The sequence below is a fragment of the Betta splendens genome, chromosome 15 (genome assembly GCF_900634795.4).
Source record: "Betta splendens chromosome 15, fBetSpl5.4, whole genome shotgun sequence".
Lineage (NCBI taxonomy): Eukaryota > Metazoa > Chordata > Actinopteri > Anabantiformes > Osphronemidae > Betta > Betta splendens.
This window is the reverse complement of record NC_040895.2, coordinates 5,466,903-5,481,873: the sequence shown is the minus strand read 5'-3', so window position 1 is coordinate 5,481,873 and position 14,971 is coordinate 5,466,903. Positions and strand designations below refer to the sequence as shown.

The following is a 14,971-nucleotide window of genomic DNA, read 5'->3' as shown; positions in this document are numbered from 1 at the left end:
TGAATCCAAGCCAGTGTACCAAGTGTTGCCAGTTAATTAACACAGATTAACTAGGGATGTGCCATCATAGAGCACTGCTGCATTATTTAAACAAGTCAAATCCCAACATGTCCTCAAAATACCAGGCGTTGTCATTGTTGTCACTGAAAGAGGAAATTTGGGTGAGACTCAATGGCTCAAACAGTTTCCCAGGACCTGTGTCTGTTGACACCCTACAGAAAAGACAGAATGTCCTAGATAAACATATATTTGTGGCAGTGGTCTAAATATAGCTGCCAGAGGAGACGAAGATGAGGCAGGATCTGTATTGTTCGGGCTGTCTGCAGTGGAAACTTCACTGTCAGTGTGGTGGAAGGCCAAGCGATAACCCTGCGGAAAGGCCAAAAGTGATAAGGCAGAGCGAGGGGACCACACACACAACAAACACACACAAGAGCTAGAAAAATGACAAGGGGAAATCAGCGGGGAGAGGTCACACCGCCGCCCATCTGTTCACCCCTGAGGAACATCAAGCGAGTAATAAAATGGCTGGACAAAAGGTCCCAGTGGTGGAGGCTGTGAATTTGTCTCAACACTAGCGCTTGAATAGAAACGCACGTTGCTATGCCCAAAAGTCTACTATAAAACAAACACTGTTAAATAAACCTTGACAATTATTTGCTGTTGTAAGTTAGTGGCTGGTACCACTGAGACGCTTTTTCTAGAACCAGAAGCGAGAAGCCTCTGACGATTGTAGGTTTAATGCTGCGCATGAGTCAATGTGGTTACAGCACCTAAATCCAAACACATTGTGTGCAGATGAAGGAAAATCCAATTTGAGCGCTCAGTATTTTGACAAAATAACATTTACAGTTAGAGTTATCATTCTCTCCAGGACTGGGGCTAAGGGTGGGAGGACTGATGATGCAGTAATTAGCAGGCGCCTAGCTAACACTCCAGCAGTTTGCCGAGGACAATAGCACTTAGCACCAACCTGCAGCTGGCCCACTCTTTGCATCTAAGAGGGGGAATATCATCAGCAACTAACCAGCTAGAGCCCTAAAACAAATATTTAGGCCTTCTCATATATAAACCTTATCCTAAATGTCAAAATAAGGCATCAGACACACATACAAAGATGTTTTCCATTATGGTTTTACAAATTGGTGAGATAAAACCAGACAAAATTCTGAGTGAGGAGGTTCTACCTTTGCTGGTAAGTAATACAAACATCTTCACGCTTTTAACCAAGAATGAATGAAACCTGATATTTATAGAAGAATAACATTCAGCAATGCCATCCAGGTGCATGACAACAATCACTCCACAACAGGAAACCTGAATAAGAGGGAGGCAAAGGGAAATGTATAATCATAAGCATGCAAGGCCTTAATGACTCGACCAGAGCAGCTAGTATGATCTCAGCCTGGGGCCAGTGTGGGAAAAAGAAACAATGGCCATAACTGGGAATTCTTCACCTACGTGGCCCACAGACAATAAGCATTTTCCATCAAAGGCTTAGGGTTAAATAAACAACTATTCAGCTGGGAATGTGTGGCTGAGTGTATAGGGGAAAAAGATGAAGGAAACTGCTGAGTGAGAGGTCCCTGGGGGTGGGGGTGGAGTGGACAGTAATGTTTTCCTAGGGTTCAAACACAACAAATGCAAAAATGTAAAGAGAGTATTAAAAAATGTCACCCAAATGAGTCACACCCCTAAGAAGAAACTTCATAATTGAAGCTAAAACCACATTTCAGGAAATACCTGACGTGAGAATGAAGCACTGTTGATACTTTAATAAAGAAAATCCACATTGTGAAGCTATGCTTTATATCTATCCAATCTGTGATCAACCTACAATTTTATGCATTCCTTTTATTTTTTGTTGAACAAACCGCACAGCTGTCTGTGAGAAGACACGTGCTGTAACACTGAGCAGATCAGGGAGGACCGACGGTCTTAAGCTCTTGCTCCTGTGACAGCACAGACAAGCTTTAAGTCGTGGCTCTTTTATTTAAGCGTGGCCTCAATGGAGATAAAGGAGGTACGGCCACCTCTGTAAACATTCAGCGGCCTCCTCCGCCCGATCAGATGCTCAGGTGAGAAAACACAGCGTTCACGCGAGTGTGTGACGAAGTTAGAGGTTTAAAAGTGAAATCATCACAACACATCATGGGCAAAAACAGAAGTGGATGGACTGCCGTTGCCAGGAGCGTTCTTTCAAACAGACAAGCTTGGTTTACAAGGTGAGCCAGAAGAGGCTAAATACTGCACATACACCGTTCTCTGAATTCCAGCTTTAAATACCAGCAGTTTCATGACCATTAAAAAAAATATGCAAAAGAAATACACGCCGTAGCTTTGACTTTGCTCAGACAGGACGTCTGACCTGTAACGAAACCTGCATGGTTTGCCTCAACAAGCAGGGGTGATATAAAATAAAGTGAGCTGTACAGCTGTAAACTTTCCAAGCACATCAAAACGGTGAACAGAGGAAAAAGGTTGTTATTCACATGCACAACTCCCTTCCTGGATGGAAAAACACACAAAGATGTTTTATGATCTGACTGAAGTTAACTTTTAACTCTAATTAATACATGGAAACAGATAATGCAAACACTAACCTGTGGTAATATCAAGGAATGCATGTCTTGAACAAGGTGTTAAGGTATTGCCTATATACATGCCTCACAGTCTCAAACACCATGAATAACTTAACAGCCAGACATGTCTTGACATGGACACGTTGGGAAATCCAGTGCATAGTGCATATTCCTAAAACCCTGTCTGCCGTCCTTTCCACTGTTGCATAGTTACTGTACAAGTCTGTGTTAATCGCATAATCTTTTATGTACTCAACATATGTAATGAGTTGTTTTTAAGTTTTACATTTGGACATTTATTTTGTTATAGAAGAAATTTGAATGATTGTAAATGTAATCTGTCTTAAAATAAATGTTCAATGACTGGACCAGATAACTGAGCTGGAATACAATGAATGTGCAATTAAACACCATAGTCACTCACAACAGAGTACTGATCAAAGAACATACTGATCAGAAGTTTAGTAAAGTAAAGGGGAATAATGAAATGCAAATTACAGTTATTATTGCAGGTTGTCAACAAAAACAGGAAGCATGGTGCAATGTTATCTGTTGTTTACTGTGCTACACAAATAATGTGTTGTGTATATGAAATTTAAAATGTAAAAAAAAAATGGTAGAATAACATAAATTTAGCCTATTTAAACATGTTTGTTGACTTTGTGTTTCCAAGAGTGAACTCACACCACATTAACATAGGTTAACAACTAAAATTTGAGGTAAACTTCAAAGATCAAATAGTAAATATGTAGTTTATACTGCTACAGTATATATCTGTTTAGAAAAGAAACTTCCAAGCCCCAACCAATTTAAAACTATGGAGAAACAGTGAACCAGTTCTGATTAGGCTCCAGTTTTGTCTTTTTTGGGAATCTTATGACTGAGCAAATCAGCGGGACGGGCGGAGGTTCATCCTTCTTTGGTTTTTCCCATACTGGATAATTTTGGTTCTTGGAGTGAGCCCAAGCACTCCCAGCCTTATCCCAGTACCTTATCTGTGTCCAGCGGGGCTGAGCTATTCATTGTGCTGCTGTGCACCCAAATATATCAAAAGCTAGGACTTCAACCTACTTTAAAGTCCATATGTCACATCTTTGAATGACTCCAGTATTAAGTCTTCCGCCTGCTTCAGCGAGAGGCAAACATATTTCTTCTGGAATTCTGTGCATCCATGTGTCCATGATCAACTCCGCACCTCTGGTGGTTTGGGCCTAAAATGACTCCTCTGCTCTGTTCTAGGTCATCATGACCAAATAACCCGATCCACTGAGAGGACACATATAGACAGACGGCATGCATTCTGCCTGTTTCACCATGTGTCAGATGCCAAGGACACAAACAGAAAAGTTCAGCACATTCAGACTGTTAATGCTAATAGCAGTCGATTGCTAAAAGCAGTCCTAATTTTGATACAGGTTAGAATTTTTTTTTCAAGACTGGTTCAATTTTAGTATCTTGACAACATAGTTAACTGAAAAAATACCTTATTTATTTTAATAATAAAAAAAAAATAATAATAATAATAATAAATTAGGTCCACCTGAAACAGATAGAACTTGTGTTTGTGTCTGTGTATTTGCCTGTCATTGGATCATATGACATGTCTCTGCAAACCTTTACAGTGCACTTCAATAACATCATTCTCTTTTGCAGAACGCAGATTTCCAAATCTGATCTGCGAGTTTCAATGCAAATTATTATATAAGCCAAGAAAACACCACAATATGAAAATGTACGATACATGATTTGATTGTGTGGTTTTGTTTGACAGACGGAGACAGACTGCAACTTTCACACCACGATTTATTCTTATATTAGGAATTGCTCATGTTTGTTGTTTTAAGGTAAAATCATTTCATTCATTCATCAATTCACTGTCATTGTTTACATAGCATCTTCAATGATAACAATTTCTTGTGGGTACAGAGAAAGCAGGTAAGTATGTTTACTATAAATATACTTAAATATAAATATATTCCCATCAGATATTGCTAAGTCATGCACGTTTGTCAGGCATTTAAACCTCTCCGTTTTCATAACTTTTTGAACTATTGGCACCTTCAAGCTCTTTCCAAGATCTCCTACTTTTGAAATTCTAATTCTGTGTTATAACAGGATAGCGCCAGGCAAAGCAGTGAGAACACAAAAATAGGATCATCTGATCTTTCTTTCATAAACTTTTCCACTCCTGCAGCAACACACTGGAGCCGACTTTGGCACAGGAAGAAACAGAGATCAAGCTGTCAGCTGAAGCATTTAGTCACAGCCCGTGCTGCTGCTGCTGAGCTCCTCCTTTTAAAACCTGGGCTGAGGCACAAAGAGCGGAAGATAAAATAAGTAAATAAAGACATGTCCACTTCATCAGCTGCCACCATTTTACACGTATCCATTAATGATCCTACATTTGATCCACTATTATAAATACACCCTGAGAATACTACTTCGCCCCTGAATCCAGAGTCTATGCAGAACGGATGCTCAGTAAGTCAGTTGACAAAGTCACAACCCCACAAACACATTGTGATAACAGTCCCTGACCAGACCAAAACCTAAGATTAGCACTGGCACACCTTCCAGGTTAGAGGACACATTCAGTCAGGTATTTTTCCCCTCGCACTGTTCTATCTTTAGTGGTGTAAATATGCCAGCTCAGTGGGGTCTGGGATGTGCTAATGAGCTGTCAGTGGAGAGGAAAGGGAGAAGCAGACATATTGCAGTGGGTGAGGTGGGGGTAATGGGACAATACAGTGCAATATAAAAAATATATTTGACTCACATATCCTCTTGGGTTCAACAAGAGGTGTTTGTAATTAAAAATGGAGAGGGCTGTAATCGGATGAAAACCACAGTCAGAGTGCAATCTTTACTCTGCTGCAAGCACTTAGGACCCATCATTAAGATAATAAAAGAGGAGTCTATCCACGTAGGCTTTAAAAGCTGAGAGCACACTAGTGCAACTGTTCAGCAATAACAGATACCTAAAAAAACTTGGCAATGTTTTAACCATTTGGTTTAATGCAACCTAACAATGCAAAGTCAATACTGTTAGCAGACAAGACAGGGGGCATGCACACATATATACTGTATATACAAAAACACATATCTTTCTCAACTTGCTTTGTTGTTGATAATGCAAGTCCACACCACACCACTGCTCTTGGGTTTAACAAAACTAATTAAAAACAATACTCGTAAATATGACAGATAACGGGTTGCTTTCACAGCTACAGGAGTTAGTTTGATTAAATCAAACTCAAGCTCGTTTTCCCTCTTGGTGCAGTTCGTTTTTTTCTGGTGTTAACAAGGTAATCGCAATTGAGTGCGCACCCAAACAACCCCACCTAGACCCTCAAAATGAGGTGGTTTCGACCCGCATTATCTAGCCAACTCTAGTGGGGTCCTCCTGGTGAGAATGCAATTTAAACCAACACCAAAGGCAATCTTGCACAATATCTTCAGCTGATTAATATATGACAGTTCAATAAGATCCCCTCCTGTATTGCCTTGATATGCGCCTCTGTGACTCCAGTGCATCAATATGCTGTTCTCCAGCCGCAACTGTGCTACATTCTCAAACTGTAGGATTTGCTTGAAGTGGTAAATGAAAGCAAGGTAACAAAAAAAAAAATCAGCAGCAAGAGGACCGACCACGTAGATTGCCCACCATCGTAAAACTATCTCTCTCGTCACAGAAATGTGCAGTAGTCCACAACACAGGACCTTCTTCACATATTTACTGTGGCAGACACATCTGACCAATGAGTGGAGAGAACGTTGTCAACCTAGTTTGAAGTCACGTGGTTTGGTACGCTTGGGTTTTCCTGTGTGTAAATGAAACCGAAGAAGAAATTACTAAAAAGTTTAAAAACTCATCAACTGATTCGGATCATAGCAAACAAATTAATGTATGAAAGCACCCAAGACTTTACCCCCTAGGTGAAGGTTTGGGGAGCTACAAGATTCCAGTTCCTAGGGCTTAAGTGAAGCGTGATGAACAGACTGTATCTGCATAAGCTTGTCTAAGATGTTCATGACGCGTGACTTTCCATGTCCAATCGTTCTGTGTCAAAGCTTCATGGAACTGGTTGACTGCTACATCAGCCTGCGGTTAGTCTCCAGGAACATGCCTTCAAAACAAACCAATTAAAAAACAAACCAAAAGTATTTGGCGACATCCAATACGGCCAGCGCGGTTTCTACCTATTTAAACAAACCAATACCAAAAAGAAAAAACACACCTGAGCGCTGCAATTATTTTGAACATTCCCACACACAGGTATCAGTTTTCAACCACAGGTCAACTTAAATGACTCCATCATCAGATTTGTTGGTATTCATGTTGATGCTGTCAGCAAGAAGTCGTTAATATTCACACGCTTCTCTCCACAGCAAAAGCCATTAGCAGCCATGATAGTGTCAGTCTACAGATAGACAGAATTGTTAATCAGCGTCATCTGCGCTGAAGTGGGTATTACAGAGTCATTTTACATAAGGGCCTCTGGGAATACTGCAGCATCTCCTAACTGTCTTCAGTATGGAGAGGGATTATGAAACCAGGCTTGCGAGTAAACATGCTGCACTATATCACTCAACAGCAGTATAATACAGCTCAAGTTACATTAAAATAATAGTTTACAAAAGCAAAGCTTAGCACAACATGTAACAAAAGCTAAGCATTAAAAATAAGTTCACAAAAGGTCATTGGATCAGAACTAAAAAGGAAAACAACATATTGACATTCACTTCACTTGTTCACTGTTCCCTCGTTGTATACACCGTTTACACAGGTTTGCCTTAAAAACAGATGTTCGCTGTGTTTGGACTGATCAATGGACTTAGTGCACAGTCCTGTCAAATACCGCGCCGCAGGGTGTGTGCTTTACCTTGGAAACACAAACGACCACGAGACTCGCTTGAATAAAGGTTAAAGGAAAGTAAAGCACAAGATGAGCCAGTGTTTGCTGTCATAATTAGTTTCACAGAGGTTTGCACAAAGGACAAAGAATGGAAAACGACTCGTGTACATGAACCATTGTTTGTTTTGGGCTTTATGTTCAAACAATAACTAATGCAGCAAAAATTACCTCCTCATCCACTGAATGTAACTCAAACAATCTACTTCATTATCTATAGCAGACATATAAACAAATTCTGCAAACAGCATTAATAGCTTAAATGAGGTTATTCCTTTGTGATGCACTGAGGTCAAATTATGATTAGCTCACCCATATGTTTAAATGTGCATGTGGTAAAGAAAAAAAACACAGGAGACACCCAAACGGTGCTTGTGAGAGGAAGCTATTTATAGACTCACTGTAGTGAGAGAGCTCTTCCCTCACGTTTTGGTTCAGTACTTCATGAGGATGACAGCAGGGAGACAGAAGGACACACTCTGTTGACACAACACGGAATGTGACACCCAGCGCCTGAACTTGGAAGAATTTAATAGTAACACTTAGAATTCGCACAATGAATACAGTCAGTACAAAAAAATAATAGCGCTGTTTGCGATGCTGTCTTGGTTTACTGCAAAAATGTGTCATCTGACTCTGGGCACTGTGATCATCCCCCGAAGTCCCAAATATAAACGAACCACATAACTGTTGTCTCTTCAAGACACAACCAATTGTGATTTTTCATGTCTTTATGAAAGAAAAAAACACTTGTGCTTTAACAGCTAGATGTGCCACACTTGGCAGCAATAAACCTAAGCATGTCGTTTACATATGTGTGGAATAGATATACATACAGTTTACATAGAATAGGTTTCTGCCTATAATGTAGCTGAAAATGCTATTTAACAGTATAAACACACACATTTTAGGAATATGGCTGAAGTGGAGCAATGCTAAGAGAACACAGTCTAAAATCCATCCCAGGCATAAACGCATGCATCCACAAACCTACAAAACACATCTGGTAACATCTGTTTAGGCCACAGAGAAAAGCTGACTTCCACGTACTAAAAAAACATGCAGCCATCATTCAACAACCTGCTCAGACACTCCTAAAGAGGCCTGACACACCTATTCAAACACCAGCACGATGCTTTTGGTTTCCGAGGCAAATAAGCTGGCTTGTGTGGAGTGAATCTCTGAATGCTGCTGGTTCTCGGTGAGTGATGCAACTACAGCGTTGATGAGGCACAACCTGAACAGGCGTCGTTCTTCTTCATAACACAAACTCCATGAATAAGGGGGGGAAATAGTAAACAAGTAGCATCTACAGGGATGCAGCAATCAACGACTACAGTACCTTTACTAGTCCCAAAGCAGCAACTCATCACCGGTGTTAGCTAACTTTTAAAGCAGTTTGTGCTTCCTGTACGCTTCACACTAGATCGCTGATGCAGATGCAGATTGACATCAGTTAGTTGCACTTAGTGCAATTAGTGCACCCCTGGGTACGTCAAGGTACGAGACCGGTCACTGCAGCACTACGGTCCACGAAACGTGGAGTATTTTGTGGGCACAGCCAGACAACAGGCAGAACCCTTGGAAGGAAAAGTGGGTCAGTGCGCGCGCGGAGCACGTCACCTTCACCACGCAGCGCTAGCTCGCCATGGTGACGACGGGCCCGCGTGTTTACAGCGGACACCTCAGGTGAGAGTCGACAACACGCACGCGTCGTGACCGGCAGAGACGTTATTCGTCGTACCGTCAAGATGGAGTGGACCGTGCCCCCACACACACACGTACACACAAGCACACGCGCGCGCGCTCAAGCGCTGACAGACAGCGTTTATCAATTAAGAAACTCACATCCTCGAAGAGGGATCCAACGTTGGCTGTGACCAGCAGAATCCCCGCGCCCTCCGCCTCTGTCTGCCTCCTTGCCATGATTGTCTCTCGCAGGTGTGTCGGCTACTTGTACAGTGGACTTCACGGGTTAAAAAAAAACAATAACAAACAAATAGTAGCTGACGAATGTCTCGCGAAACTGGTTAAAACACTGCGAATCTGCGACTGAAGCCGGGGTTGAGGCGGCTCGGCTGGAGCATATTTTTCAGCGGCGAATCTACCGTTACGAGGAGTTGCTGCGCGGTGCGGGGACCGTTGGCGGCGGCGGCGGCTCGCGTGCTGCTTTCTCGCGCTACTTTTTCATGTCCACAGCCATCGTTCAAAGTTTCCGTTTTAATCCACGGGGAGTGACCGAAGGCTCTGTTTCATTTCAGAGACGAGTGTCCCCCCCAGCAATGTAAAAGTCTCCCTCCCACAACAGGACCGTCTGCCAGGACCATTGCTATCACTGTTTGGAGAGGATAGGCTGGAGTCCTTTACTGCTCTGACGTCACTGTGCCAATGGAAACATGGGGCTGTCTTAAAGGGCCAGCGCACCGTAAACACGGCAGCTTTTAGACCCTTAGGTCTATTTTCGGACACAAACGGAACGAGATGTACAAGTAAAGGCTGTCTTTTTATCATTTGTGAATGTATATTCGTATATTCGTCTTATACACTTTATTCTTTTGAGATAGAGAAGAAATTAAGCTTACCATTTCTACCTTCTACCAGGTACAGTAGTGGAATGAGTTCAGGTATGTTGCAGTTACTTCTGCATAAAGTAACTTGTTAAAATATTCCTAATTTCATTTGCAAACATGTACAATATATGGTCATTTCACATTTTATTGCAATTTAAGTTTGAGTGAAAGAATTTAAGTTTGCTATATTATAAATAATATAGTAATAATAGTAGACATACAAACATCCAGCAAAAGCCATCTGCCTTGACCAGATGGGATGAGTAGAAAGTGGAATGAGAAAAAAAAATAGCAGGCATTTACATCACAAGCATGTCAATACATGATATTATGATGGATACAAATTTATGACTGAACATCTTAGTATTGTCCAAAACTGGCTGTGCATTTATCCACGTGACCAGGTGTATAAACAAAAACCATGATTGAACACATGCACCTCAATGACACTACTAATTATAACTACAAACTTTACAGCTGTCTTAGTCGACATTCCCATAATATCAAAACATGCATCTCACTCTTTACTTGCTAAAATTGTTATAATGTAATTGTTATAATTGTTATAAATGTATAAATGTAAGTAAAGGTTGTTTAGTGAAGTTTCCAATCTATTAATACCAGTAAGTCAACTTTTCCTTTCATTCCCATGTGAGCATGAATGGCAAAATTCTCCAGAGAAGATACTGTATGTAAGGCATTTTTCTAAAGCAATCATCCTTTGTTGACAACACATTGGACATTAAGCATTCTCATTTAGCATATCTCCCCTGTTGACACAATGCCTTTGGCTGAATTTGGTGAAAACAAGTAACTGAATCTTGAGGCTGATGTATGTCTGATAACAGCAGAAGTCAACAGGATCCCATAATAATGAATTAGTTGACTTTCTGTGGCGTCTCAGCTTCCACGATGTACATCTGGCAGGAACACAGCATGCTTCTTCTGCATCAGTCGCACATCATCAGGTTCTAATTACCAACTGGCCTTTCACGCAGCATGATGTGATTCCCTGATGCTTCTCGCTGTGTCTGGGACCATAAATAGCCTTCTCCAGCTGAAGGTACTCCGAGGTCACCTCCAGGCAAGTCATATGACATGACATGGGTTCTGCTGTCACACTAAGAGGAGGGATGGGGCCAACAGAATCAAAGTGTGAGCCCACATTATAATATGTTCCACTGTTTTTACTACAGTTAGAGAGCTGAGAGATCAAAAGAAAATTGGCCCACACAGCTATTACTTTCTATGTTCTATTATATTATATTTGTGTGTGTGTGTGTGTGTGTGTGTGTGTGTGTGTGTGTGTGTGTGTGTGTGTGTGTGTGTGTGTGTGTGTGTGTGTGTGTGTGTGTGTGTGTGTGTGTGTGTGTGTGTGTGTGTGTGTGTGTGTGATAGTCATAGTTTACTCAGCCTCTGAAAAGCTGGGAGGTTATCAGCGAAACAAGAGTAGTCACAGCTGTGTCTGGCATGGATAAGTGTGTTTGTATGAACAAGTGGTGTATGTTTATTTACATGGTGTCTGTATGTGTGAACATAATATGCTACAAAAAGATGTGAACAAAAGGTGATGATAATATTCCTAATGAAGGGAATCAGTGCCAGAGCTTGTGTATATTTACAGGATTTTAATCAAAAACAGCCCATGAAAACAATCCGAACTTCATAACATTGGTTTTGCTGAATTTTAGTCGTGAGTTTACTAAAATATAATAAATACATGGGAGTTGTGTAAAGGGTGTGAACTGTGTTGGAGTGTGAATGTTTACCATAAAGTTAACATGTACATCGTTCATAAAGTCCAGCTGGGTTTGGATAACTAAGAGCTAATAGTTTTACCCATGAAGGGTCTGGAAGACCAATAGAGCTTAAAAATACCATTAGCAGTGTCCTTAATAGGCAGTAAAAGGAGGCAGGAAAGGTAGACAAGAGGTTAGACAAGAGATCAAGGAGGGGAAGAATAAATAGCTGCTAGTATGACAAAGCAAATCTGTAGATGATCCATGGCCAAGTCTTGGGAAATACCAGAAGGCAGCAGCACACTAAAGGTCACGTCAGTCTTTTGGTTCTTGAAGATGGTGCAGAAGCAGCTGTGCATGACCTGCTGAGTTACCTGTGCACATAATGTCTGGTTGGGTGAGTGTCCACATTTAGTCTGACAAAGCTGTTGTTTACCTCTAGGGACTGAGCATTGCTTTATTTAATACATTCACGAAACAGCTGTGGTGAACTGTGGTGGTGTATTTAACAATCTGAAACTAAACGGGACAGACAACAGCTTCAGTATGAAGCAAAGCCACTGCCTCAGGCACTGGGAGATATTCAGCTCCCTTATTATTATTACATCAACAAATACATTCCCATTCACAGAATGAGTTTGATAAAGACAGAACAAAAATAAATAAATATGTATATAAGGCAGACATCTGTCAGACAGTTAATGAGTTCAGCTTTGTCTGACAAAAGGGAAGTTAAGAGTCCGCACTAACTAAATTATGCTTTTTATAAACCTGACTTTAAGAACCTCAAACCAAAGTGTCGCGTGTTGAGCTCAGTGATACTACGAACTCAAACTAACAGAAACTAACGGAAGAACAAACTAACAACACCATTATTTGATAATATTTGCTAATATCCAAAAGCATAATTTAGTGGCATACACTCACAGGACACGCTTTGAACAGGCTGAGCTGTTAGACAGTTTGCCTTCAAACTGAAAACAAAACTATAGGTTAGTATAGATAGTGCGTGTCAACACCTCAGTCATAGAACACACAAAGCAGCCGGCATGTCATAGTAGGAAACGCACAGGTTCAGTCCAAGGAGTCATCGCTCATGAAGCCCATTGTCATTGTCATTCCTCAGTAGAAAGACTGTGACAATGGATTCCACATGTATGAGTCATACAGACTTGCTTTCTCATGAACTGCAGCGCAGCCTAGAAGAAATCAGCTGGCCTGTAGCTAAAGCATCGTCATTCCTATGGCGAAGACAAAAAGCAATGACATCCACAGCAGGTCTACGTCAAAGTACGCAAGTCTAGTTGTTTCTTTTTATTTGGAAAAACTAGCTTAACTGGGACTCACTGTGAAAATAAACTTTACTTACTTTCTTACTTTATTATTACTTATGTAATAATGTAACGATTTCAGCTGGAAGCCAGCTCTTCTTTGGAGCCAGCTGTCATCATGCTCAGAGAGACCGTGTGCCTAAGACGCCTTTTTCCTACTACTCAAGCTGCTTAATAGGAAAAGCAGGGAACAAGTGGAAATGGCCCTAAAAATAACAGGACAAATATGTTTGGAGGTCTGTGCACACAGATAACCACTCAGGTAATGTGTTCCATGAGAGTCAGTAATACTACACCATTAGCTTTGGGCAGGATATCCCACAGGGGGACGGTGGGGGGGGGGGGTTCTGTGTGTGTGTGTGTGTGTGTGTGTGTGTGTGTGTGTGTGTGTGTGTGTGTGTGTGTGTGTGTGTGTGTGCTGATAAACATGTCACATGCACAGGCCTAAAACTCCTCCTTCTCCACTCTGTTCTGGGTAATGGAAAAAAATATTATGTTGGAATTCCTGACTGCGAGCAAGTATGTGCCCTTTGACCCTGATCTCTCCACTGCTTCATTTCACGTGTCTAAAAATAGACAAACCTGGAAATAATCAGACTTTCTCATGTCTCCGTAGGAGAGAGCGAGTTGAGCCATGTACTGGAGTATGACGACCCGCCCAACGCGGAGCTTTAGCCACTGCTGCACCCAGGAATCAGCCATGTGGACCTGATGTATGTATCCCAAGAGAGCTTCCTTTGTTAGCACCATGAGAAAACTGTTCTGTTATTGGAAGCGTGGCCTGTGTGGAAAGTTGTCCTGTAAAGACAGATAAATTATTATTTCTGAGTCGTCATTTCCGTCCCCCTGCCATTCGTCTTATTATCAAAATGAAATGTTTGCTTAAAGTCTGTTGGTCTTGTTTGAATAAAGTTCTTACACCTCCCTATTTGTTCAAGCTTACTGCAGCTTACTGAGAAATGCTTGTGTCCAGCATTATTCAGAATCAGATTCAGAATTATCATTAGCCCGTTTTTTTCTTACTTACAGTACGTTCACACATGTTTCTTTTTACACGATCAATGGAGCTTATTCACCCAGCTGATGCCATGTGACCTTAGTAGAGAAGTACTTTAGTCATGAGACGGCCTTAGTTTTCCAGTTTTGTCAAATCACTTCTTTTCCTTGAGTGATATTTTGTTGCCGCTATCATGTTTATGTGTATTTTGTTTGTTTCAGATCAATGTTGATTTAGTTTTGTGCTGCAAAAGTAATTCACGATAAGATTTTAAATTTTTTTTCATACGAGTGACCTAGTTTTATGGAACAGTTCTTAATCTGAATAACTGTAATCATCAGATTAGAATACATGTACAAGCTGTGAGATGTTCAAGGACATGACGCTGGAAGCGTCTGTCACATTATTCCTGTCAGGTCACTTCCACAGCAAGGCCTCTCTGCCTGGACCGTGGCCTTAAATCTCTGGCATATTTCTTTGCCCCCCTCTCTCTCAGCCAGAGTAGATCCCACAGCGAGAAAGCCTATTTTGGAGCTCCCTCTGGGTGCTTTATAATATCACCCACACTAATTTATCCTCCCCTACCAATTAATTCAGATCATGTTATTCTACTGGGATGAAGGGAAGTTATTTCCTAAAATACGCCGCCGATGGCCTAAATCATTTTTAGTTCAAGGGGGGCTGAATGGTAGAACTGGACCTGCTTCAACTAGTTTCCAGACACACAATTTCCACACAATTTCCAGTTTGCAATAAAAAAACATCTCTAAAATCTAATATATCAGAGATGGTGTCAAAGCTAATCCTGTTGTGAAGTTAAACTCCATGAACATGCTTCT

At 41.1% G+C, this 14,971-nt stretch overlaps 1 protein-coding gene and 1 long non-coding RNA gene across 4 annotated transcripts in view; one reads left to right on the top strand and one right to left on the bottom strand.

Moving 5' to 3' along the window:
* The window catches only part of LOC114870356 (inositol polyphosphate-5-phosphatase A-like), a 91,195-nt gene extending 81,378 nt beyond the window's left edge, over window positions 1-9,817 (bottom strand). The window contains exons 1-2 of one of the 3 annotated variants that reach the window (XM_055502235.1): window positions 9,604-9,816; window positions 9,344-9,461 (exon numbers count right to left, since the gene is read on the bottom strand). In XM_055502235.1, coding sequence (XP_055358210.1) covers window positions 9,344-9,421 — 78 coding nt within the window. In that variant the 5' untranslated portion in view covers window positions 9,422-9,461; window positions 9,604-9,816. Of the gene's footprint in view, window positions 1-9,343 lie in introns of all 3 variants that reach the window. The other 2 variants (XR_008692518.1, XM_029174845.3) reach the window with 2 other exon arrangements.
* A 135-nt stretch (window positions 9,818-9,952) lies between these two features.
* LOC129602998 (uncharacterized) lies at window positions 9,953-14,060 on the top strand. The gene is made up of 3 exons (XR_008692519.1): window positions 9,953-10,119; window positions 11,064-11,220; window positions 13,752-14,060. It is a non-coding gene; the product is annotated as an uncharacterized LOC129602998 (long non-coding RNA).
* Window positions 14,061-14,971: the final 911 nt, after the last annotated feature.